The sequence below is a fragment of the Pteropus medius genome, unplaced genomic scaffold, assembly GCF_902729225.1.
Source record: "Pteropus medius unplaced genomic scaffold, Ma_sr-lr_union100, whole genome shotgun sequence".
NCBI lineage: Eukaryota > Metazoa > Chordata > Mammalia > Chiroptera > Pteropodidae > Pteropus > Pteropus medius.
Window position 1 is genome coordinate 3,273,418 of NW_024344240.1, and position 24,361 is coordinate 3,297,778.

Genomic DNA, 24,361 nt, shown 5'->3' on the forward strand with positions numbered 1-24,361 from the left:
TATGAAGACTGGGGAGGAAAAAAATCAAGAGCTATTTAGGACACGTTAAGTTTGAGATGCCTATTAGATACACAAGAGATGTTGAGAAAGCAGCTGAATATGTGTATATGAGAGGAGAGAACCCTAGTTGGAGTGGGTTCAAAAATGAGTGGAGAAAAATTAGAGATAGAAAATGTGGATAATTCTTTCTGAGGACTTTTGCTTAAAGGAGAGAAAAGGAATGAAAGCTAGAAAAGAAGTCATCAAAGATTACCATCGAAAAGAGAAAAATTAATGCCAGCCGGAATAAAAAAGAACTGCTGAAGCTGCATTCTTTGAGTAGACGTTGGCCAGCAGCTTGGGGTTCATCCACAGCAGCAAAAAGGCTCAGTTTATGGGCACAATGCAGGTAGGTGGGTCTATGTGGTGGTGGAAACCTGTGAAAATGCTCTTCTACTTGCCTCTACTTTCTGAGCGAAATAGAAACCCAGGTAATCACCTGAGAATGAACATAGAAATGGTGCTACGTGCTTACAGAGCAAGAAGGTATGATATAGTTATACAGGAAAGAGGAGAATGTATGGACAGCTAAAAGTTAGTGTTCGAGAAATTAAATTAATGAGACTAGTTAGCATGATACTGTGTTTTTCCCCGTGCAAGCATGGAGTAGATAGCTGAACTTAACCTACAAGTTAGCCACAGAGTATGGTGAAGTAAGAGAGAAGAGAAGGACGTGGAGGGTGTATGCAGGAGTGATTATAATGACGATTATAGTGGTTAGAATTAAAACTGGGTGAGGAGGGAACTGAAAACGCAAGAGGGGTGAAAATGAAAAGATGCTAGGGTCAAAACATTATAGGTTTGGGAAGGGCAAATAAATTGTTAGTGTTAGGAACCAGAAGGTGTGAGCTGGAATGATGGGAAGGATAGTCAAACAGCCACATACACGAAAATGAAATTCTGGAGTAGTACAGATACTGGTAATGACAAGGTCCTGGGAGCGACTATGGGAGTAAATAGCTGAGGTAGAATGGAAGCAAGATCACAGGAGAGGAAGTCAGGGGACTGAGAGGCCAAGATGCATGTGGAGGTGTGCTCACATATATGTGGTATGTGTAAGGTCAACGATAAAAGACTCATGTCCAGCAAGGTAATCAATATTTAAAAGCCATCGCTCCAATGCTTCTCAAACTAATGTTCACATGAATCACCTGTTCAAATGCAGAATCCGATTCAGTAGATATAACACACTCCCACATGACTGATGCTGCTGGTCCAGTGCAATAGCCCTTGAGTAGCCTTTGAGTAGTAAGGCTCTATCTAGTCTCGATTTCAATGTAATAGTAGCCAGGAAGCTATTTATAAACTGCTTTGACTCATATAACCATTCTCACTGAGATAGCAGTCAAAGGGTAAGGAATATTTCAGAGTCTTTCCTTGCCTTTTACGGTCTTTTATTTCCCCTTTTCTATCATTTAATACTTCTTTGTCATGACCCAACCATTACTTTTCACCTTTCTCTATTCATTAGGCAAAGGCAAGTATGCAGCAGAATCAACATACTGTCATATGTCTACTTTCACAAACGTTCCAATGTTCCTTTAAAAAAAAGTGCTAATGACCTGCTAAATTGTCTTTATGTCTCCAAAATATATTGTTGCGACGGGTGTCATAAGGTATAGCAGCTGAGGTCCAACCAGAGAAACAGGAACCATACTTAAGTATTTAAAACAGAGGGAACTGTTACAGCGAGGACGAGCTGAGAAGTCCAAAGAAAAGATGGTAAAGCAACGCAGAGCTTGGCTAACAGCAGGAAGCTGCTACCATCCTTAGGCTGTGGGGACAGAGAAACCAGGGTTTACAAAGCTCAGGAGCTAGACTAGCAGTGGGCCCAGTAGGCCGGGGCTGGGGCTAGAGCCACAGAGGACCTACAGCTAACTCATGCAGAGAGAGAAGAGACCCTTGGTTTTGCTTTGCTTTTAGCCGTCTATCTCCCCGTGCCTACCATCAGCAAACCAAGAGAGGAGCCAGCTGGTACAGTTACATGAGTTACAGTTTTCCAAACAACTCCCTTTGGTCTACTCCCTTATCTCTTCCCCACAAGTATAGCCTGTGCCAGTTTCTGACAGAGACTCAGGCCCATCCTCTTTATCAGGTGTGCCATAACAATTTAGAAAATTAAATGAAAGCTTCAATGAAAAGGAAGACACTTTTGGTTAGTATGCTATACTAAAAACTGTTTAGCCAGTAGTCTCAGGACTGAGTCCTGCCTAAGAGATGGCTACCAAGGTTCAGACTTAATGGCCAAAGAACAGATTCTACATAAAAATGAGCTCACCAAAGTTAAACTATGTCATGAGGCCCAGAAGTAGCTGAACTCTTTTTACCCATCATTACTGTGTATACTTAAAACTACTGAAATAAAATGGAATTTGAATATTCTTGTTCAGTCACCACCAGGGAAAAATTTTAATATAGCCACAAAGTACACGTGGCTTCACTGAAAACTATTAATTGATCTAGTTATTTGATTCATAAATTCTATCTTCCATTTGTTATTTTAAAAATACACAAGACATGAGAGTTAACGTGCTAGTGAATTTATGATATCTATAGAAAATAAGCAGTCCCTGACTAAAAAGATACATCCAGTTATCAGTGGTAAAGTCTAACTAGATTGCCAATTACCTTATTTCTTCATAGTTTACTAATTTCTAATTGTTAATGGGCTACAGACAAAGAATAATCAAGCTAAGTTCCTTAGCTTTCCGGGTAGAAATACAATTTCTTTAAACATATAAGAACACTGAAACATTCTACTCACTTCAATTTTTTCACTTGTTTTAATTTTATATTTTTGGAATTAATGAGCAATATCAATAATAAGTTATTACTTACCAGTAACTGTCTCATTTATTCTTCGAAATTGAGGAAACTAAAGAATGCTCATGGTAGTTTTTCTACCACAGTAATAATAATGATAGCTGACAGTTAAATAATATTAGTTAATAACAGCTAATATTTATTGACTATTCCTTACCAGTAACTGCCTCATTTCTTCCTTACAACTGAGAAAACTAAAGAATACTTGATGGCAGTTTGTCTATCACAGTAATAATAATAATGGTAGCTAATACTTAAATAATTGAGAAAACTAAAAAATGCTTGATGGAAGTTTTTCTCGATTAGAAATTATAGGTGAGCCTCGAGAAGCTGTCCTCAACCTTTTTTGGCACCAGGGACCAGTGCTCCAATGAGAATCTAATGCCTGATGATCTGAGGTGGAGCTGAGGTGGTGATGTTAGCGCTGGGGAGCGGCTGCGAATACAGATGAAGCTTCCTTGCTCTCACCAGCTGCTCACTTCCTGCTGTGCGGCCTGGTTCTTAACAGGACATGGACTATACCTGGCTGTGGCCTGGGGGTTAGGGATCCCTGCCCTACAACACTTACCATGTTGCCAGGCACTGTTTCAATGCTTCATATTTGTGAGACGGGTACTACTATCATTCTCATTTTACAGATAAAGAAACTGAGATATGCAGCTTGCTGGTGGCAGAGACTCCATTCGAACTCTGGCAAGCTGGTCCAGAGTCTCTGCTCTTACCCCTGTGCTGTGTTATCTCTCAATCATTTGTTTCATCATTAAATACAATCAAAATCCTAAATATTAATATGTCTTGTTTCACTGCAACCACTTTTACAAAGTTGGGTAATATTATTTTTACTATAGTCCAATTTTTAAAAAGTGATAGAGACTAAATTCTGAACAGCAACAAATCTAGGTTCACTGATATTTTGACTCGTCACTAATAGAACTGACTCTCTAAGCATATTCCATCTCCACTTCCCAAAACTTCTGAATACTTCTCATTTCTTTTATAAGACTTACCGATAGTAAGGTCATGCACTGGTTGAAACCTCTTGTCTGTAAACTGTAGCAATAAGCATGATTTACCAACACCTGGAAGTTAAAAAAAAAAAAATATTAAGGGGCAAAACTTACAGAAATTAAAGAACACTTTACGAAAGCACGTGGAAAGCAGGCAGCCAGGGTTTCTGGTGCTCTGTGAACAACCTTTCATGATTTTTCAGTGCTCTACTTTCTTGGGAAATTAGAGGACTGATAATATAGGTGGAAGGTGTTAATCAATTCAAAGCACCCTTTTCATCCTTTCTTATTCATTCGACATTTCAATTTGAAAGATAAAAAGTGGCAGCAACTTGTAGAAGACAACTAAGGTCCCCCCAGTAGCCTCTAGCACAGTACTCATGCAGTTAAGTGTTCACTTTTCTTCTTTGTGTACTAGTGAAAACATTGAAAAACATAATTTCATCTTTTTGTAGGCAGCCATCATTCATTCATTCACTCAAAAAGTCTTTATTGAGTGCTAACTTTGCACTGCACTAGGGACTTGAAGATACAATTGTGTGGAAAACCAATATGCTTCCTTCCTACAGTGTAGTATAGCTAGAGAAATTGGATAGAATGAATGCCCAAATTATTTATATAAACTGTAACTTGAAATAATAATAACTGCTATTTGAAAGAAGAGACTAAAGTGCTATGAGGATGAGTAACAAGAGGCTTAGACTGAAGGGCTGGAGAAGATCTTTCTGAGGAAGTGACACTTAAACCAAGCCGTTCAGTGTCTTCTAGATTATAAACTCATAAGAGAAGGTCAATGAATATCTTTTTGTCTTATGGTAGAGATAAAACACTTAATAATTTTGCTGAATGATTGACCCTAGTGTCAAATGTTATAAAAAATGTCAGAATGCCCAGTAACAATCTATGGTGTGTGTGTGTATGGTTGAGTTTTAGGAAATATTTATTTGTTCAAAGTTTTTTGAGTATTTTAAGATTCTAGTTAGCTGGAAATAAACTGGAATTTGACCTGAGTTTTCTTCTTGTCCTAATATCCATGATTTCTCTTTTACATTACAAAATGTCAAAGTCAAATTCATTTTTTCAGATTTCTAACTCCTCTGAATAGCCTTTCAGGTCTAGGATAGAAAGGGAAAAAAATTTTTTTTTAAGTGTGACAGTACAGAATAGGTGAACAACTGAAATATGAATCTTCAGTTCTTTTTTAAAAATTGACTTTATTTTTAAGAGCAGTTTAAGTTTATAGCAAAATCAATCAGAAGGTACAGCCAGTTCCCATGTTTTCCTTGCGGCACATGAGCACAGCCTCCTCCACGGTCAAGATCCTACTTTTGTTACAATCAATGAACCTACATTAACACATCATCACTCAAAGTCCATAGTTTGCATTCGGGTTTGTTCTTGGTGCTGTACGTTCTATGGATTTTGACAAATGTATAATGTATCCACCATTACAGTACACAGGATAGTTTCACTGCCCTAAAAATCCCCCATGCTCCACCTATTAGTCCCCTCCTTACTCCTAACTCCTGGCAACCACTCATCTTTTTACTGTCTCCGTAGTTTAGCCTCTTCCAGAATGTCATATAGCTGGAATCAAAGAATGCAGCCTTTCAGACTAGCTTCTTTCACTTCATAATATGCATTTAAGAATTCTCTGTCTTTTCTTCATTTCTATTTTTAACATCCAAAATTTTCCCATGTGGTATAGAAAAAAATTCTAATTAGAAAGCACAGATTTTATTACTGAGGGACTTCAAGACTCACTGAAGTCATTTAAGTGATACGAGAGTCTGAAAACCCTTGCTTATCTCACAACAGAATATATATTGCTCTAGCCATACCAACACCACTTATTCTGACCAAGTGCTAGTTAAGTACAGAAAATATTTATTCTTTGGTTCTTCACTTTCAAGATTCTATATGCTTTCTCCTGGTAGCCAAAGTATCTTTCAATACGGAGACTATAGCCAATTGCCATTGTGGTGTATTCTTAAATAGACAACAGACCATTTGTTAGGGTCAGTTATATTTACAGATATCTTATTCAGTATTTGTTGACCTCTATTTTAATTCTCGATAAAACCTGTTTCCAAATACCTGGGCTGTCTGACTCAGAATTATCAATGCTTTTCCAAATTGCCAAATTGAATTAGCTAGCCTCTTTTCAGCCCTCATCTTATTTGATCCAGAAATATGATCTACTTGTGCCACAAACTATAGTTTATCTGCCTACAACCTCCTTGAAAATAATCTCTTCTGGTTTTATAAGGATGTAACTATCTCCTTTGTTCCTTATTCTGTGACAATTGTTCCACCTCCATGCAAGCCTTATACTGGAGGTTTTCCCCCATCATCCCATCTTTGGTCACCTTTTCTTTTCACCTGAGAGAACTAATCTAGTCCTGTAGCCTCAACCCACTTCTATAAATTAGTAAGTGATTATCAAATCCATTTCTCCAGCCATCTTAACTACACTCTCATTATTTTCAACTACCTATTGAACACATCCACTTTAATTCCTATAGGGCTGAAACTCAAACTTCCAACCTAATGCATTCCTTTTCATTCTCTTGCCCATCATCCTCCCAACCAAGAACTCAGTACTAACTCGGCTCCTCCTCCAGTGTTTCCTATCTCTGGAATTGCCTTCCAATGGAGCACACCAAAAACGAAATCATGATCGCCCTTAATTCCTCCTCTTTTATCATCGACTGTATCACGGCAGAGTGGGACCCTCCAACAGAACATAAGCTCCATTAAGATAGAGACCAAGAAGACATCCCCAGCACATAACGAATACAAATCAAGTTTCATGAAGCCTCTTTCTGTCCTCCTTCCTATCTTACTACAAACACTGTCTTAGTTGATGATTCAGAAAGAGTAAATCTGAATTTTTCTCAGTATCTCAGGAGGCTGGCTATCTGGGAGGGATTTAACCGATATGACTTCGTACAACTCATTTCATCTCTTTGGACATAGTTTTACTATATGTACAGAGAATTGAGCCAGATAATCATTATAACTCTAACTCTACCATTTAGACCTGATGATTTATTATATCATCTAGAGTTTTACAATTTTAATGTTCTTTTTTTCTTTACTATGGGTGGATTTAAAGTTAATAACTGAACATCTGTTTAAGTCTAAATGGAAAAAAATGGCTCCATCATGCCATAAAGTATAGTAATATGATATAAAACAACATGGAGGATTTTTCTTTCCAACTAATCAAAAGTATAGGTCAGACTCTTGTGCTGGAATATAGCAAAAACAATATCATCATGTGGTAAGTTCAATTTCAAACAGACCTATACTTTACGAAAAAGGGCCGATTCTTATTTTATGATTGAGCATGCTAATTAGAAACTTTAAGACAACTTTTACTGCATTTTAAAATCTAAGAGCACTGGGGTTTAACCAGATTACTGTATTAAACTGGTTTTTAAGTGCTCTATGATAGGTATTATGATCTCTACACAGTTAAAACAAGTAAGCTACATCTTTGTATGTTCAAGTTAAATACAAGTTTTAATTTAACAGCTATAATGAACATAACACTTAGCTCAAGTAACTAACTCCACAAGACTGATGTCTAGACCTTTTGAGAACTTCTATCTAACCTGTATATTGGGCAAACATGCAGAAAGGAGATTTTTGCCCAAAATGTCAAACTATTTATATTTGAAAAAAGCTCTAAATTGAGGCTAGATTTTTAAATGGATTTTTGGAACTTATAATTATGTAGCAAATAACTTATACAGAAAAAAACCCCAGTAATTTCAGCATAAAAAATGACTAAACTTATGTCTAAATCTGACGTTTTCTTTGAAAAATTTCTCTTATTTTCTAGAGGAAAAAAATAAGACCCTAACGTGAAACCATTAAAATAGGGGCCAACATTTCATCATAAATAGGAAATCTAAAACTTTTCATTGGATTTCATCTTTAAAAAAATTATAAATATTTAAATAAATTTAACACAATAAAGTTTAATTTATAACTATCTCTTGAACAAAGAATGCAAGAAATATTAATTTAGAGGTTTCTGGTAATATAGAAACTTTGTAGGACATCATTTAACATTTGACCTTTTTATAGTATAAAGTAAAATTGATAAAAATCTCAAAGGTCTCCTTCACCAATTTCCCCATGAGTCTCTCTTAATCCTTGTATTCAAATTCTTTAAAAGCAACTTCTGTATCTTCTCTCAACTCTTTATTTGTTTATTAGTCTAAATATCAGACACCCATTCACATAACTGATGAAATCCTATATATTTTGTAGGATTTGCAACTGATTATTTTCACAAAGAAAATCAATTTTGTTGATTATCCTGAGACACTTAGAAAAGATAATTGAATGAGGAATAGCTTCTTAAGTGGCCAATGACTATTTTCACGTCATTGTGACTATATTCTGAAGAACTCTGAAGTATTAAAAATAATGACTCCCAACAATAGATAAAACTTAGATAAACCGCCCCTTGTGCCAAACATTATTTTAAGCAACTTACATATGTCAACTCATTTAGTTCTAAGAACATTACAATGGAGTGGTTAAGATTTCTGACTCCAACGGCACATTCTCTAGAGCCTAATCCTTGCTAACCACTACTGATAAAATCTCAAATTATTTATCCTCAGTTTCCTAATCTGTAATAATAACTATTTCATAGGTTTATTGGAAATATTAAATGAGTCAGTGCATTAAGTGCTTAAAACTGTGTGGCACACAGTAAAATTCAATGAAGAATTCAACAAATGTTATTATTATTAATAATGCTATCACTTATTATTATGTCTGTTTACATTTTAAGCTCCCTAAAAGTGGAAATATGCTTTATTCACTTTCAGTGTGGCTACATGGACTTCCAAGGCTTGCCATAAGCCAATCTTTCTAGAAATATCTGAATGTTGACTAGGTTCTAAGACTAAGTAACTGAAATATATAAGTAAACAAAGACAAAAGTTCTGCCTTTGTGGAGTAGGGAGAAAGAGACAATGAACAAACCTCTTTTTTTAAACTTACGTGTGCCTGTCTATGTGTATGTGTATATAGAGACAAAGAGGGCATGTTAGTTGCAGGGTGTTAAGTGCTATGGTACAGAGGAAAAATAAAGCAGAGTAAGGATATGGGACGTGGATGCTGGGCAGAAGGGAAAGGGTGTGGTATTTAGATGAGGTGGTCTCTCTCACTGAGAAGGTGAGACTCAGGTAAAGACTAAAGGAGGTGAGGAAACAGGCAGGTGGATTACTGAGAAGAGCACTCTAGGCTGAGCAAACAGCTAAAGGAGAAGCTGGTAAGGTAGGATATCCTGGAGAAATTGCAATAAGGCCAATGTGGCTAAGCTTAGAAGGCAGGGAAGTCACGCCCTTAGGAACAGACCTCGCAGGACTTTGTAAGTTTGTGTGTGATAAAATGAGAGATTCACTGAAATTCCTACTCTGCTCAAAATCCATTTTCATTTCTGCTCAAAATCCATTTTGAGCAGAGGAGTAATATAATTTGACTTAAATTCTAAAATAATCACTCTGCTTCGATGAAAATAACCTATAGTAGAAGTATATGAGACAGGAAGCGAACAGACTGGTTCCGGAGGCTTTCTCAATGAACTAGGAAATGATGTCTTGGATCAGGGCAGTCGCAATGGTTTGAAGTGATCGAATTCTGTATACATTTTGAAGAAGAGACAAGAGAACTGGCTGACAGTGTAGACATGGGTTTTGAGAGAAGGAGTAGTATGTTAAGTATGTATGGCTCCAAAATTTTTGCCTGATCAAATGGACGAATCAATAAGATGGGGAAAATTATAGCAGAGCAGCAAAGACTATCAGTTCCAGGTTTGGTTATTTTAAGACGTTTATTAGACATCCAAGTGGTAAAGTTAAGTAGGCAACTGGATATATGAGTCTATATTTTAGGAAAGATGCTCAGGCTGGAGACAGAGCCGTCAGCATAAAACAGTACTTAATTCCCATTTGCCCCAAGAATACTCGCTGGCGGTGCTTGCAGCTGCAGCGTTTATCCTGGAATCACTCATGGATTAGTCATAACCTTACCCCCGAAGTTTGCCACAAAATATCTCGCTTTTATAATTATCTTCACATCACCCTAGTATACTGATAGTTTTTGGAAACAACTGACATCATTCTATTTATACCACTTAGTTTTTAGTAGTAGTATTTCCATTTACAAAATGTATTAATTCTTGATCACTGAAAATGTCAAATCCTAGAAAACGTAGCATTGCTATGTGTGATGTTAAATCAACACTGGCAACGAGGTGCACTTTTTTTTCTAAATAGGAAAAGGGTTAAAGCCATATGAGAGGAACCAGCCCCCCTCCCCCCCAAAAAAGGTGCTTATTTTATAAAAGCACATTTGCTTTATTATTGCAGAATTAAACAGAAACAAAAGAAACATAAAGTGGCCTCTCCAAATCCATCTCTTACTAATATAGGAAAGAGGCATGAGAACTACACAGACTAAATCTTAAACTAAGCAGATTTCAGAGCCTGCTATGTGCTGTTAGGTATGGTAACCGGTTAATGAGCCATACGTGAGACAGAGCACAGGGAACCTGCAGGACAAAGGAAGATTCCGGCTGAGATTACTAATGACTGCTTACCCATACCACAAGAGGAAAGCAGAAAAACAAAGACTTTAAGCTGTACTTTGCACAAGTTAAAGACAAACCCAATCATTCATTCTCTTCTTTATGTCCTATAATCAGGAATTTTTCACAGAAACTAAGAAACAGATATAAATCCAGTGCCTCAAATACTCAGGGTCTCATTCTTTGACTCTGAGAGGAGACCATGATCTTCTATGGAGCATTATTTCTTCTCCAATACACTTGCCTTTGTCTTTTAACTCTGGTTGGCTCCTAAATTCTTTCCTGCGTGGAACCAAGGACCCTTGTGGTATGGGACGTAAGTACCCACTGGGGGGATTTACCCCGTGCTGCATCACTACTGTTGGAACCTGCAGGCCTTCACCCACCCTACCCATCCACTTTCCTCTCTCCACACAGACTCTCATGGCCAGCTTCTCACCACCACCAGGTGCTCCCTGACCATTCTATGAGCAGTATCTCCCACTCTCAATCACTTTCTACCCATTAGAAGTTTCTGATCTTTACCAAAACATCCCCAAATCAGTATCAAGCCTTGCTCCCTGAGATTCTGAATGAACTGTAAGCATTGTGTGGTGGTTGAAAGCACTACTTAGCTAACCTTGAGCGAACCACTGGCCTCTATGTTCTTTTCCTGTGCAGAAGCTTTTTAGTTTGATACACTAGTTTATTTTTGCTTTTGTTGCCTTTGCTTTTGGAGTCATCCAAAAAATCACCAAGACTGATGTCAAGGAGTTCATCACCTATGTTTCCTTTTAGAAGTTTTATAGTTTTGCATCTTATATTCACGTCTTTAATCCATTTTGAGTTAGTTTTTGTGTATGGTGTAAGATAGTGGTCCAGTTTCATTCTTTTGCGAATGGCTTACCAGTTTTCCAACACCATTTATTGAAGAGACTGTCCTTTCCCCACTGTCATAAATTAATTGAACATATATGCATGGGTTTATTTCTGGGCTTCTATCCTGCTCTGTTTATTTGTGTGTCTATTTTTATGTTAATACCATACTGTTTTGATTACTAAAGTAATATAGTTTAAAATCAGGGAGCATGATACCTCCAGCTTTGTCTTCTTTCTCAAGACTCCTTTAGCTATTTCACTACTCTTTAATTAATACAAAAATACTACATTTAATAATGATGCTGTTCACACCATGAAGTCACCTTTGTATTTTACTCAGGGTCCAAGTCACTGTCATCAATAGGACACAGTATTGTGGTGAGAACCTATTATTACCTAATTACCACGTCAGTGCCAAACAATTACAAGTAACACTCATTAAAAATACAGATTCCTAAAGCCCTACCTTCCCTAGAGATTCTGATTCAGTCTATCTTTGGTTGGGCCCAAGAATCGAATAAATAAGTTCCTCAGTAATTTCTAGGCAATAATAAGTCCTTCTCCACAAGAAACACTGGTGTAACTGCTAGGTATTCTACTGAAGTTTATTTTCCTAGTCTTAAACTGACTTCCACCAATTTGAAGATAATTATGAAAAATAGGCGATGACTCTATTTTTACAATCACAATTTAAAATATGAAAAAACAAATAATAGAAATGTAAGAGGGCCAATTCCTAATTATTGAAGGAAAGTTCTGTCCAACTATCATCTTGAAATCATGGTTGTAAATTGTCATTTAATACACTTGGTCCTCAAAAAAAAAGTTGACAAAAGTTATAAGAATGAACAAACTATCTTATGACTAAAAGTAATCCACTATAGAACAACATATTTTAAAGTCATATGAAAGAACTGACAGACTTCAAACACAGATCATACAGAGATGTGGTTAGTGTTAATATTCGTAACTTATTTTGCAAACACAGAAAATTTTCTTCTTGGTCCTAACATTCTAAATTGACAAACATGAAAAACAATAATAAAGTCTGCTTTTAAAGAAAAAAATTAATAAACTCAGCAAACTTTACAGTTGTTTACACCAGTGTTCAAATCTACCTGTATTATTTTATGACCAGTGACCTCAGACAAACTAGTTATAGAGAGGTCCATTTCCACATCTGTAAATTAGGAAAAAGAAAACAGAATTCCTTCTTCAAATAAAGATATATATCATAAGGCTTAAATGCAAAAACTTTGAATCCTGCAAATTCATAAGTTTTAGTAAAAATGTTAAGTTGAAGATTCTTCAAGATGAATACAGCTGGGGAGCAAAATCACCGACCAAACTTATCTGACCCCGAGTTCAGATTTTTAAATACATATTTTCTAAAAGTAACTGACTTCAGTTAGACTCTCACCTGCCAGCCTGTCGTTGTGGATTGAAGAGTGACCCTCCAAAGAGATATGCCCAAGTCCCAACCCCTAGAACCTGTAAATGTGATCTTATTTGGAAGAAGGATCTTTGCAGATATAATTAAGGAGTTCAAGATAAGATCATCCTGGATTTTGGTTAAGGCCTAAATCCAATGACACATGTCCTTAGAGGAGAAAGGCAGAGGGAGACAAAGACAGAAACACAGGAAAGGAGGCCACTGGAAGACAGAAGCAGAGGCTGGAATTATGCTGCCGCTAGCCAAGGGACACCTAGAGCCGCTGGGAGAGGCAAGCAAGGATTTTCCCTGGATTCTTCAGAGGGAGTGTGGTCAATATCTAGATTTTGGACTTCTGACCTCCAGAACTGCGAGAGAACAGGTTTTTGTTGTTTTAAACCCTAAAACAAGTTTATGATAATTTGCTGCAACAGCCCTAGGAAACCAGTATACTAATCACTAATCATCTTTCATTTCTTCTTCTTAGATTTCTACTGTTAGTCTCCCACTATTGTTGATGCTATCTATAATTCCTACTGTAACCAGAAAAGTAACTCGAATATTAAGAGTGAATGGTAAGGGAAAAGGAAACAGGGAATACAGAGCATTTATTTGAGAAATCTGTCAGTGAAGAAATCTGTCAGGGAAGGGAAGAGATAGTTAACCAAAAAATATTTATTGACTACCTACTATATTCCAGGCACTGAGCTTTAGTAATAAAAAGAAAAATTAAAGAAAGTTCTCAAAACGATGTAGCTTTAAGAATGTAAGACATCTTTTCCCTGACACTGTAAGGCAGTGGTCCTCAAACTTTTTTACACCAGGGACCAGTGCTCCTAGGAGAATCTAATGCCTGATGATCTGAGGTGGAGCTGAGGCAGTGATGCTAGTGCTGGGAGCAGCTCCAAATACAGATGAAGCTTCGCTCCCCAGCCCATCACTCACCTCCTGCTGTGTGGCCCTGTTCCTAATCGCAGCCCAGTTCTTAATAGGCCACAGATGGGTACCAGGTCATGGCCTAGGGTTGGGGAACTCTGCTGTAAGGTATAGAAATGAGTATGCTGACAAAGAGTTGCTAAAGAATCAAAATGAAAAGGAACTAGAAAGATATAGAGAACTGGCCCTTCTTCCCTTCATGCAAATCATCTATTTCTGTATGTTTGATTTACAGTATTAAAGTACTCCAAGAACTAAAACACTTCTAGGATGAGACCAAAACCACAAAAACAAGAAAAGCAGGTAACATCAACAGAATGTCTGATTCTTTATGCCAGTATTTCTTACACACCAGGTCTTTGCACGTTATTTATTTAGCATACTTTAAATTTAAGTGTTCTTTCTCCAATGCTCAGTGATTTTTTTGTACACTCAGCTGACAGCTATTAGAAAACTTAACTCAAGTGCCATAACCTTTAGGAAGCTTCCATAATACACATCTACCTTCACAAAATGAATTAGGTATTCTAATTTTTAAATATGGAGACTTTCTGGCTGTGTGTGCATGTAACATAATCAATATAACTGGGTGGTTTCAGAAGCAAAAACACTATTCTTTGCCATAAATGCTGGAGGAGAAAGGAACACTGACAGGCTTCTGAGATAATCTCAACTCACTCTAGGTGTGTCATGGACTCTAGGAAACCAAATCTGAACCTGAGCTCAGAACAGATAAAGAAGCCAGGCTTCGCTGAAGGGTAAAATCCATTTCAAAAACAAGCTTAGGAAGAGCTCCAACCACAGCATTTATTTAGCCACCATTTGCTGAGCACCTATGAACATGATGATGAGTGGAGAAACCTTAACTTGGGTAGTTTACTCCTTACCCTGCCTTCTTTATGAAACCTCTTTGCTTTTACCTTCTCCAAAGTTCTGACTTTTTCCCCCATTAGTTTTTACCTAATGTCCTGTTTCTATCCAGGATCCCACATTACATCTGGTTATCGTGTGTCATTAGGTTCCTCACGGCTGTGAGTTTCCCAGACTTGCCTTGTTTCTGAAGATCTTGACAATTTTGAGGAATACTGGTCAGGTATATTGTAGAATGTCCCTTAATTGGGATTTGTCTGCTTTTCCCCCATGATTGAATGGAGTTGTGGCTGTTTGGGAGGAAGACCAGAGCACAATTTTCATCACATCCTAACAAGATTATTATTAACATGACAGATTACTGCTGCTGTTAACCATGACCACCTGGCTGAGGGTGTTTGGCAGGTTTCTCTTCTTTCCTTCCCTTTCCATAATATACTTTTTGGAAGAAATTCACTATGTATAGCCCGCCCCTTTGTGGAATGGACCTTACCAAAGTTTTAACCTCTGTATTTCCCCTGACCTGTTTCTCTTTGCATAATGTCAACGTTTACCCCCCTCCATATCCAATCTTCTGTCGTTGCAGTGTTTTAACATTATCACATATATTCATTACTTTTATGTTAAAAAATGAAAAGAGCCTGTATTTGAAGTATGTACTCTTCTGAAATGGAAAAGTGTCTGTAAATTACCTTCGTCTTTAATTTTTTGACTCCCTACAACATCCTTCCCTAAACCTTGTTAATTCCAGCTCTCACTACCTTATTTACTTTCACTACCATTGTCTTAGGTAAGGCCTTTTTACCTCCTACCTGGACCACTGTACTAACACCTAACTAACTATACCCCAGCTTTCTAATCTGTCCTACATATTAGTAGTGTGTCTCTGCTGTTATATTACAATATAAATATATATACGCTGTGGGTGTACATATAGTTTCTATTTTATCGTAACTCTAGTACTGCACTGTTTCCTTTAAAAACTTCTATCTTTTCTGTCTACAGAATGAAGTTCGAACTCTACTTTAACCTTTCACAACCTAGTACCTACATAGGTGTCTAACAAGTATAATAAATTTATCTTTTCAGCCTTATTTCCAATAACTGTTTGATACAAGGTCTATACTATAGTTAAACTGGATGGTTTATACTGAGGAAGGTATAAGGTATAATAGCATTTAGCAGATACGTAAAATGACCCTATTTTTTCCTATTTTTAAATTCTGATTATTTACCATTTCTACTTGTCTAAACTCTACTCATTTTTCGAGACTCAGCTCAAATACATCTTACCTTAAGTTTTCCAAGGAAGACAGACCGTCTAGATCCTATGAAATTCCAAGCGTTTTCTAATACCTCAGTCAGAGAGAGCCCTTACCACATTTTATCAGCACTACTAGACTATAAAGTTCTTAAGGGCAGGGACATATCGAATTCACTTTTTAAATCCTGCATAGTAGTACCTAGTCCTGTGTTTTACACTGGCAAACTTTTACTACTGTACCCTTCTGCATGTCACGGTACACTATCAATTTAGAGATAACAAATCTACTGGACTGGATTTGGATCCTGTGTGTGACACTAGTAGAAAAAGTTGTGTCATGTTATCTGGCCTTGTTTGCTATTTGTATAATGGTAATCATACTATCTACCTTATCTACCTTATCTATCATAAGGCTATTGTGAGGAAATACAAGAGTTAGCATGTACAGAATGAGAGAGAGAAGATATCTGTGCTGCTTCTTTGTTCTCAAAGGAACAAATAAGGCTGACACCTTATTTCATGCTAAGGCCAGAGTATTCTACAAACACTTTATCAAGCACTTAATACATTATACTTTTATTATCAGTTTACACCTCTGCCTTCCTCCCTTAGGAGCAGTAAGATTCATCTTTTTATACAGTAGTACCCTCTTATCTGGGGGGTTTTGTTCAAGACCCCCAGTGGATGTCTAAAACTCTATAGTACCGAACTCTATATATACACTGTTTTTTCAATATATACGTACCTACGATAAAGTTCAATTTATAAATTAGACACAGTAGGAGATTAGCAATAACTAATAATAAAACAGAAAAATTGTAACAATGTAACTGTAATAAAGATTATGTGAACGTGGTTCCTTGCTGAAGTCGTATATGCTTAACACTTTCTGGCGTAACACATTGCCCATCAATCAAACATGTTTTCTACTGATGTCTTCCATCCACAGATTCAATGCCTTTTCCATTTTAACTAAGCACTCATAAACGGTGTCCATTACTTCTGCTGTTTGAGGTGTGAGAGCAAAAGCAGCATGACTTTCTTTTCCCTCCTTAACAATCACTGATGGAAGATTCATTCTTCCCGTGGATCTTAGCAACCCCAGCATGATTTTTTTCTTTCCTTATTGGGCCAGAACTTTTACCTTTTAATTCAAAGGAAGCACTTTATGGCTTCTCTTTGGCATATCCAAATTGCCAGTATCACTACGCTTGCACTTAGGAGCCATTATTAAGTAAAATGAAAGTGACTTGAATAGAAGCACTGAGATACTGCCGACAGTCAATCTGATAACTGAGAGGGCCACTAAGTGACTACTGGGTGGGGAACATATATAGTGTGGAGACGCTGAACACAGAGATGATTCATGTCTGGGCAGGATGGAGAAGGACTGTGAGATTTCACCACGCTACTCAAAATGGCACACAACTCAAAATTTATGAATTGTTTATTAGTTCATGTCTGGAATTTTTCATTTACTATGTCCAGACCATCAGTGAAATTCTCTGCCATCCAGCAGGCCTCAGCTGTGTCCCTTCAATGAGCTTTAGATGCCAGGTTTGTTCCATCCAAGCCTCAGTCTTAAGGGTAGCTGCTGTGCCCTCTACCTGCTGTAATTGTAGGTATTCTTTAGAGTTCTCTTTACCTCTTAGCCATTACTCTAATCTCATGTTACAGTTAATGATTCTTTACATTAGACTTTCCCTGTTCGAATCCCTGTGTGGTTTGTCTCCTAGTTCGATGCTGACTAATACTAGATGATTAATACATCTTTCATTAAGATAAACCAAATTTAATTTGGTAAAGTTGAGGGTTTCTGAATATAAGCTGAGTTTAGATTTTCTTAAAAAAGACCTGGTTTATTTTTTTTAGTGCCATATTTTCACAAATACAAAACTCAATGCAACTAAAATTTTTAAAAATTAGGAAATAAAATGAAGCATTTGCTAATTTTCATAGAGAATAAAAAATAGACTACTAAAGCTAATGTCAAGAAAGAGCTGCAAGTGGTAAAAACACATCCCTGCCCTTCCTCTCCCAACTCCTGACACTTTCCCTGACTAGTGTGTCGTAATGGCGGAGAGAAGATAGAGCATTTGAGAATCAGAATGAAGAAAACACAGAGGTCCTCTGTGCAGTAGGATTTTAAACAGTAGGTCATGAAATCAATTTAGTGGATCACAACTAGCATTAAAAAAAATAAATAAATAAAACAAAATAGCAAACTTTAGACTGTATGTAACACACAAGGTTAGGACACTACTGTTTGGAAACTTGTTTTAGAGGCAGCATATCTGAATGCTAGGCTACAATGTAATTAATATGTAACTGTTACTGTGGCTTGTAAAAAAAAAAAAAACCTTGGAAAGTACTCTAATATCTAATCCAACCACACATCTAATGAAAGAACTCATCTACAATATTTTTGCTAGTATTTATGGCAAAATATATCAGTTGAATCTAGGATACTTCTATTCCTTTTTAATTAACATTTACAAGAACAGGAATCAAGGAGAAAATCTGATCATCTGTTGACAATTTAACATAATAAATAAAACCTACCAGGTGACAATTCTATTACATAAACCTCTTTGTAAAAAGATTTTTCCATTAGGTAAAATTAGGATTAGCCTACATCCTGATTTGCCAGGGGCAGGCTCAGATATTCCTGTTGTCCTGATAAACTATGGATCAACATGGATGATAAATTACACGGTTTCCCTAAAACACTGATTATCAAAGTGTGGTCCCCAAACCAGTGGCATCATCATCTGGAAACTTGTAAGAATGCAAATTATCAGCCCTACCCCAGACTCACTGAATCAGAAACTTTAGGGTGGAGCCCTGCAATCTGTGTTTTATCAAGCTCACCAGGTGAGTCTGATGCGCATTAAAATTTGACAACCACTGTCCTAAATATAACACTATTTTCAGTGTCCAATCCTCTTCAGTTTTCCAGCTACAACTTAATCTGAAGCCACTACATGCTTGGGATAACAGATAAATAACTGAAAATACTGCAGATATGTTTCACCACAGTACAGATTAAGTTGAAAATATGATTATGCTTGTTTCCACTTATTATCTTTGGCAATTACTCAGCTTAGACTATGCTGGACTATATGCTACCTGCCAAATACCCAAAGAACTGACTCACTTCGTATGAATAAGTATTTTTTTATTGCATCTATGGAATCTTATAATCAAGTTTATGCTAATATTCTCTCATCTCATTTAAAATATCTGCATGGTGTTTGATAATGTGAAGGTAAAAATATGCTCCTTCCACATATACAATCTTTTTTCAACCATAGTAGTAAATCTATGATAATAAATAGTAATAAATAATAAACAGCAAAGCAGAAATGATAACCTAATTTTAAAGATGAAGAAACTGAGGTTTTAGTGATATGCCTCAAGTTAACAACATAGGAGCAGAACTGAAACTCAAATCTGTGTGGTTTTTTTTTAATTCTAAATCATATTTTTCCACTACACCATCCAACCTCCTGAATTTGTTCTTCTCAGATACATATTACTATTGGCAACCAAAACCTCTCCTAACTAAAAAGAACATTATCTCACTTTCCAGGTATTAGGAGCAATACTAAGAAGAAGGAGGGAATATTCATAAGCTAAATGACTCCGACGGGGCAGAAATTTCACAAAAGCAGCTTTAAATAATGAGTACTAGTTCTTCAACACTGACTTTATCCCAAACAATAATGTTCCAGTTAACATATCAGTTATATTAATATACTTTAATATGACCATTTCGTAATCCTCTCATAAGCAAAGATTCCAAATAAGAACTGCACATCTCAGAAATACATTTAAATGAAGTAGCTTGAAGAGGATACTTTTTCAAGTATGGAAGGAAGGTGTCTAGATGTAAATGTATAATATAATCATTGTACAATAAATTTACCATACATGATCTCAAAATAGTATGTATGGTACGAATAGGTATCAAAGTTAAAAATCTGTAAGCAAAAAGAACTATTTCATGCAGATGCCAGATTAAACTAATAAGAGCCCAAGAAGTACGTGATGACAGTAACTAAATTAAACTGCTGACCTCCCAAACATAGACAGGCATCAGTCACCACAGACAATGTTGAGAGTAGCCTGTTGAATTTAAGTACATAAAATATACCAAACTCAAAATTAAATATTCTTTCCAAATCCATATTTTTAATGGAAGGTTATTTGGCAGCATCTATCATAATGCGAAATGTAAACCCCAGCTGATTCATATATTTTACTTACACAATGCATAAGAATGTTTACCACAGCACTGTGTATAACAATATTCATCAACAGGTGTAGGAAGACATTTGTTGTTTCTGACAACCTAGCATCAGAGCAACCTTCTTTCAGCTCCCTGGCAGCAAGGGCACAGACATGTGACACAGTCAATCAGAAGCTCTTGTCTGGTATATGGACTCTGAAGGAGTGCTCCAATACTGGGGACCATCAAGAGAGAATCCATGGTTGTCTACAGTGGAGATGAGACAGCAATGGCATGTACTCAACATCTTCTTCAGCAGGGTGTATGACAGGAGGCATTTGGCTATGCTTTGTCTTCCTTGGTTTTGCCATTTTCAAGCTTAATTATATTGCCTTCCTATCAATTCTGTGGAGCACCCAATCTTTTCAATAAAATCTTTTTCTTAAGTTAACCACAATAGGTTTCTGCTGTTTGCTATACAAACCAGAATTAACAGTATCAGGAAATGGGTAAATTAATTATGGTTTGGCTATGCAGGTGTTTAAAAAGAATGAGACAGATTTATATGCAATATGTTAAGACATCCAAGATTCACCTTTAAGTGAAAAAAATTAAGGTGTACAACAGTACTAAGTATATAGTCTCATTGAGACTGGGATGCGCACACACGCACATACACACAGACTTCAGTTTGGCTCAAAAGCACTATTATAAAAATTCAAAAAAAAACCCCACAAGTTTTCAAAGAACCCCTTTTAGCATCGAACACTACATAAGTAATACTTTTACTGGCCTCATCCGATGACCTCCATAGTAACATGGCATTTAAATAACTAGCAAAACTTATAGAGTGACCAAAAATAGTTATATTAAATGTTGGTTGGTCTAAGAAAATTACAAAGAAGCCTACAAGTAAAATAATGTGTTGCGAAATAGATTATGATTTTCTTTTTTTAATTCCTAAAAGCCACTAAAGAATACAAACCAGTAGAACTTTTAGCAAGGCTTATTCTCAACTAAAGCTGAAAACACATATTTGCACTCAAATCCAACGTGATTTTTCCAATTCTCAGGTAAATTCTCTAAGAAAAGAAACTGTAAATCAGAAAGGATGGGGGAAAAGGGCCAAAAAAGAAAAAAATGTTAAATGATAGGAAGGGCTCATTAATTACTGTCAGAAATCGGTGGTAAGGGTAGAAATTTATCCCATTTAGGGATGGGAGATAAAACTGCTTCTGTGAAGCTATCCAGAGGATAAAAATCCATCTCTTTATGCCACACAATGCTCTTCACAGTAGAGTACCAAGATTCATTTAGTCTTAACCCCCATAAAATCAATGAAAATCCTATACTGCCATATTCTATATAACATTCCTGGTATAAGGTTGTCCAATCTTGGCAAAACAAAAGACTGAGGGGCTCAGCTCAATTCTCTGTTCTCCACACATAACAAATATTAAAAAAAGGGGGCAAAAAGCACAAACTGATTCTACAGGGCTACTATGTAGGGAATTATTCAAACAAATGAGACCATATCTGATCATGACACATCTGATTTACCATTTGTAAAATGTGGTCAACAGCTACTTAGAATTACTGAGAACATATATGAAAGCCCAAGCACAGCACTCAACACACGGTAGGTGCTCAATAAATGTTTACCAAAAAATCTGAATGTTATGAGACATTCACTCCAGTTACAATGAATCCACTCAATGCTCCTCTAGTACTTTGCGTATTTCTCTATTACAATATCTTGTAATTATGGTAGCAAATTGATCTCCCCTTTAGGGTGGGACAGTCTTCTTCATTTTTCTAACTCCAGTAGAAGAACTGACCACATATTATCTTAAATTTCTTTGAAAAGAAAAAAAAAGATCCAATCCAATTCTCTACTCTCTGCCTAAATTCCAAGCCCTAATATGTGTCAATCAAACACTTCTGCTTGAACAGCTCCAGTAACACACCAACTCCCCACTTCACAAGCTTTTTCCATTTCCCAGGGAGTCCAAATCTAACCTCTCCTCTACTCATGGTCCTGCTTCTGTCGACAAAAAGCCACAAAAGGCTGTTGAAGCCCTCTTTTATAGGAGAGTCACTTAAGCATCTGAAAGTCATGATTATATTCTCCTTTAAGTCTTCTCTTTTCTTGGGTTAAAATGTTGAAGTTATTTTAACTGTCCCTAAATTATCTTGGTTGATTACAGCCTTCATACCATCCTTATTGGCCTCCTGAGTATAGACCCCAATGTGTAAAAGAACTCACGTTAGAAGACAACTATGTATTGGCCTCATCATCTCTTTCCTAAAGGCTAATGGAAAAGAGCAACTCCAACTTGATATTCTTCTCAATCTCAAGTGGGCCATGAGGACATCTGAGATAGGAAAAGACTTACGGAATCCAGAGAGAATTTCAGGATCAAAGAACTGTCATTTTACAGATTAACATGTGATCATGCTTCTTTCAAATCAAGTAATTACAGTTAAGCCAGCACAGTGAATAGCTTTTCCTGTAGGTGAGACCTCACCCACCAACTTAATTTTAAGATGCTCAAAAGATTAGAAAAAGTTATCTCTAATAAAATACAATAAATAAAGCACTTTGCAGCTTACAAGGCACCTGCAAACATTATTTACTTCAAACTCACAAAAATCCCATGAGGCAGATAAGCCAGGCATTACTACTGCCTTTTTCTAGAGAAGAAAACTGAAGTTAAAGAGGTCTGAACTTCACTAAGAGGAGCCACCACACTAATCAAGATATTCTAATTACAAATACTAGGCTCTTGGGAAATTTACAAGAGTGCTGTCTTAAGCTGAAATAACCAGCGAGAACTTAGAATATTAGGTGCCTCCTAGATGCACAGTAATTATGGTTAAAGGTGGACCAATGCTATAGGGAGAGTCATTGTCAATGTTAATAATGCTGGGGCAGCAGAGCACGCACGAATACAGCACTCTCAACTGTAAATAAATGAAGAGAAACAAATTACAGACACTTGAGTTTCAAAGACAGCTACAAAGTTAGAGAAAAACAAAACAAAACCTATAGTATTGGTGAACAACACTATAGGGTGCAGTAGGCAGGTACTATACACATTTTATAAACAGAAAACTCAGGAATTTTAATTGTTTATTTGCACAAGTAAGAGTTAGTGGAAGAGATTCCTCTTTCCATTAGATTCTACATTATCCTTCTAGAACAGGTGATACTATACATGCTTGGGAAACATGACCACCATACTGTTTCCTGTGTGGGACATGTACCTCCTTCCCCACAAAGCCATGGCAAATGGGCATGCCTGTGATCTATGCCCTGATATCTTGTCATGTGACTGGACAGGGTGGTACTTGCTAGTAGAAATAAATTCAAATTCATTAGTGATTAAATTCTCATGGTAAAAGATAGCTTCTCAGATTGAATTTCTAAAAAGATATAGCAATGGGCGATATAAAAACAAAGGCCTTAAAAAAAAGGTGATACAGTAGGGTTGAAAGAACAAGAATGAGGGTTAACTGAAAACTATTCTGGAGAGTGATTTAGATTAGCTGGAAACACTGAAGATGTGTACAATTCCACTTCAAGGAATACCTCCAGAATTCTAGCACACATTTTCAAGGAGTCAGTCTATATATTATCTTTTACAGTATGACCAACAACCCACCCTAAAATTTCCTTAAGTGAAGAGAATTGGAAATTTGTAGTACAGTCAAAAAGAATATAAATATAATACAGATAAATCCCTAAAAACAACAGTGAACGAAAAGGTTTCAGAGCAAGCATAATTCCATTAATATGAACTTGAAAAAATATATAAAATATTGTGCACTGTTTACAAATATATACATACATATGTAGTAATCATTTAGAAACTTTCATAGGAATAATAAACACCAAATCCAGGAAGGTTTCCTCCAGGGACAAAGGGAAGTGAGAGGTATCAGGGTATATAAGGGGCTTTGACTGTGTCTATGTTTGTTTCCTAAACGAAACAAAACAAACAAACAAAAACCTGATTCCAAGAAAAGTGAGAGGATAGAAAAGTATGTACTAGGCAAATATGAACCAAGATACTCAAAATTAATATCAAAAAGCTGAGTACCAAAAACTACACCACCAAAGGCACAAATGTAAAAAGTGGAGGGTAACTCAAACTAATGTAAAATGTTAAAAACAGACAAAACTGGTTATGGGGTACATGGAAACTTTCTGGTATCTTCTCAGTTTTTTTGTAAGTCTAAAACTATTCTAAAAATAAAATCTATTATTTTAAAAAAGAAAAAA

The 24,361-nt window shown here is 36.5% G+C and overlaps 1 protein-coding gene across 1 annotated transcript in view; it reads right to left on the minus strand.

Moving 5' to 3' along the window:
- The window catches only part of RAB2A (RAB2A, member RAS oncogene family), an 83,748-nt gene that overhangs the window by 49,946 nt on the left and 9,441 nt on the right, over nt 1-24,361 (minus strand). The window contains exon 2 of the mRNA XM_039868870.1: nt 3,870-3,941. Within this exon, the coding sequence (XP_039724804.1) occupies nt 3,870-3,941 (72 nt within the window). The remainder of the gene's footprint in view (nt 1-3,869; nt 3,942-24,361) is intronic.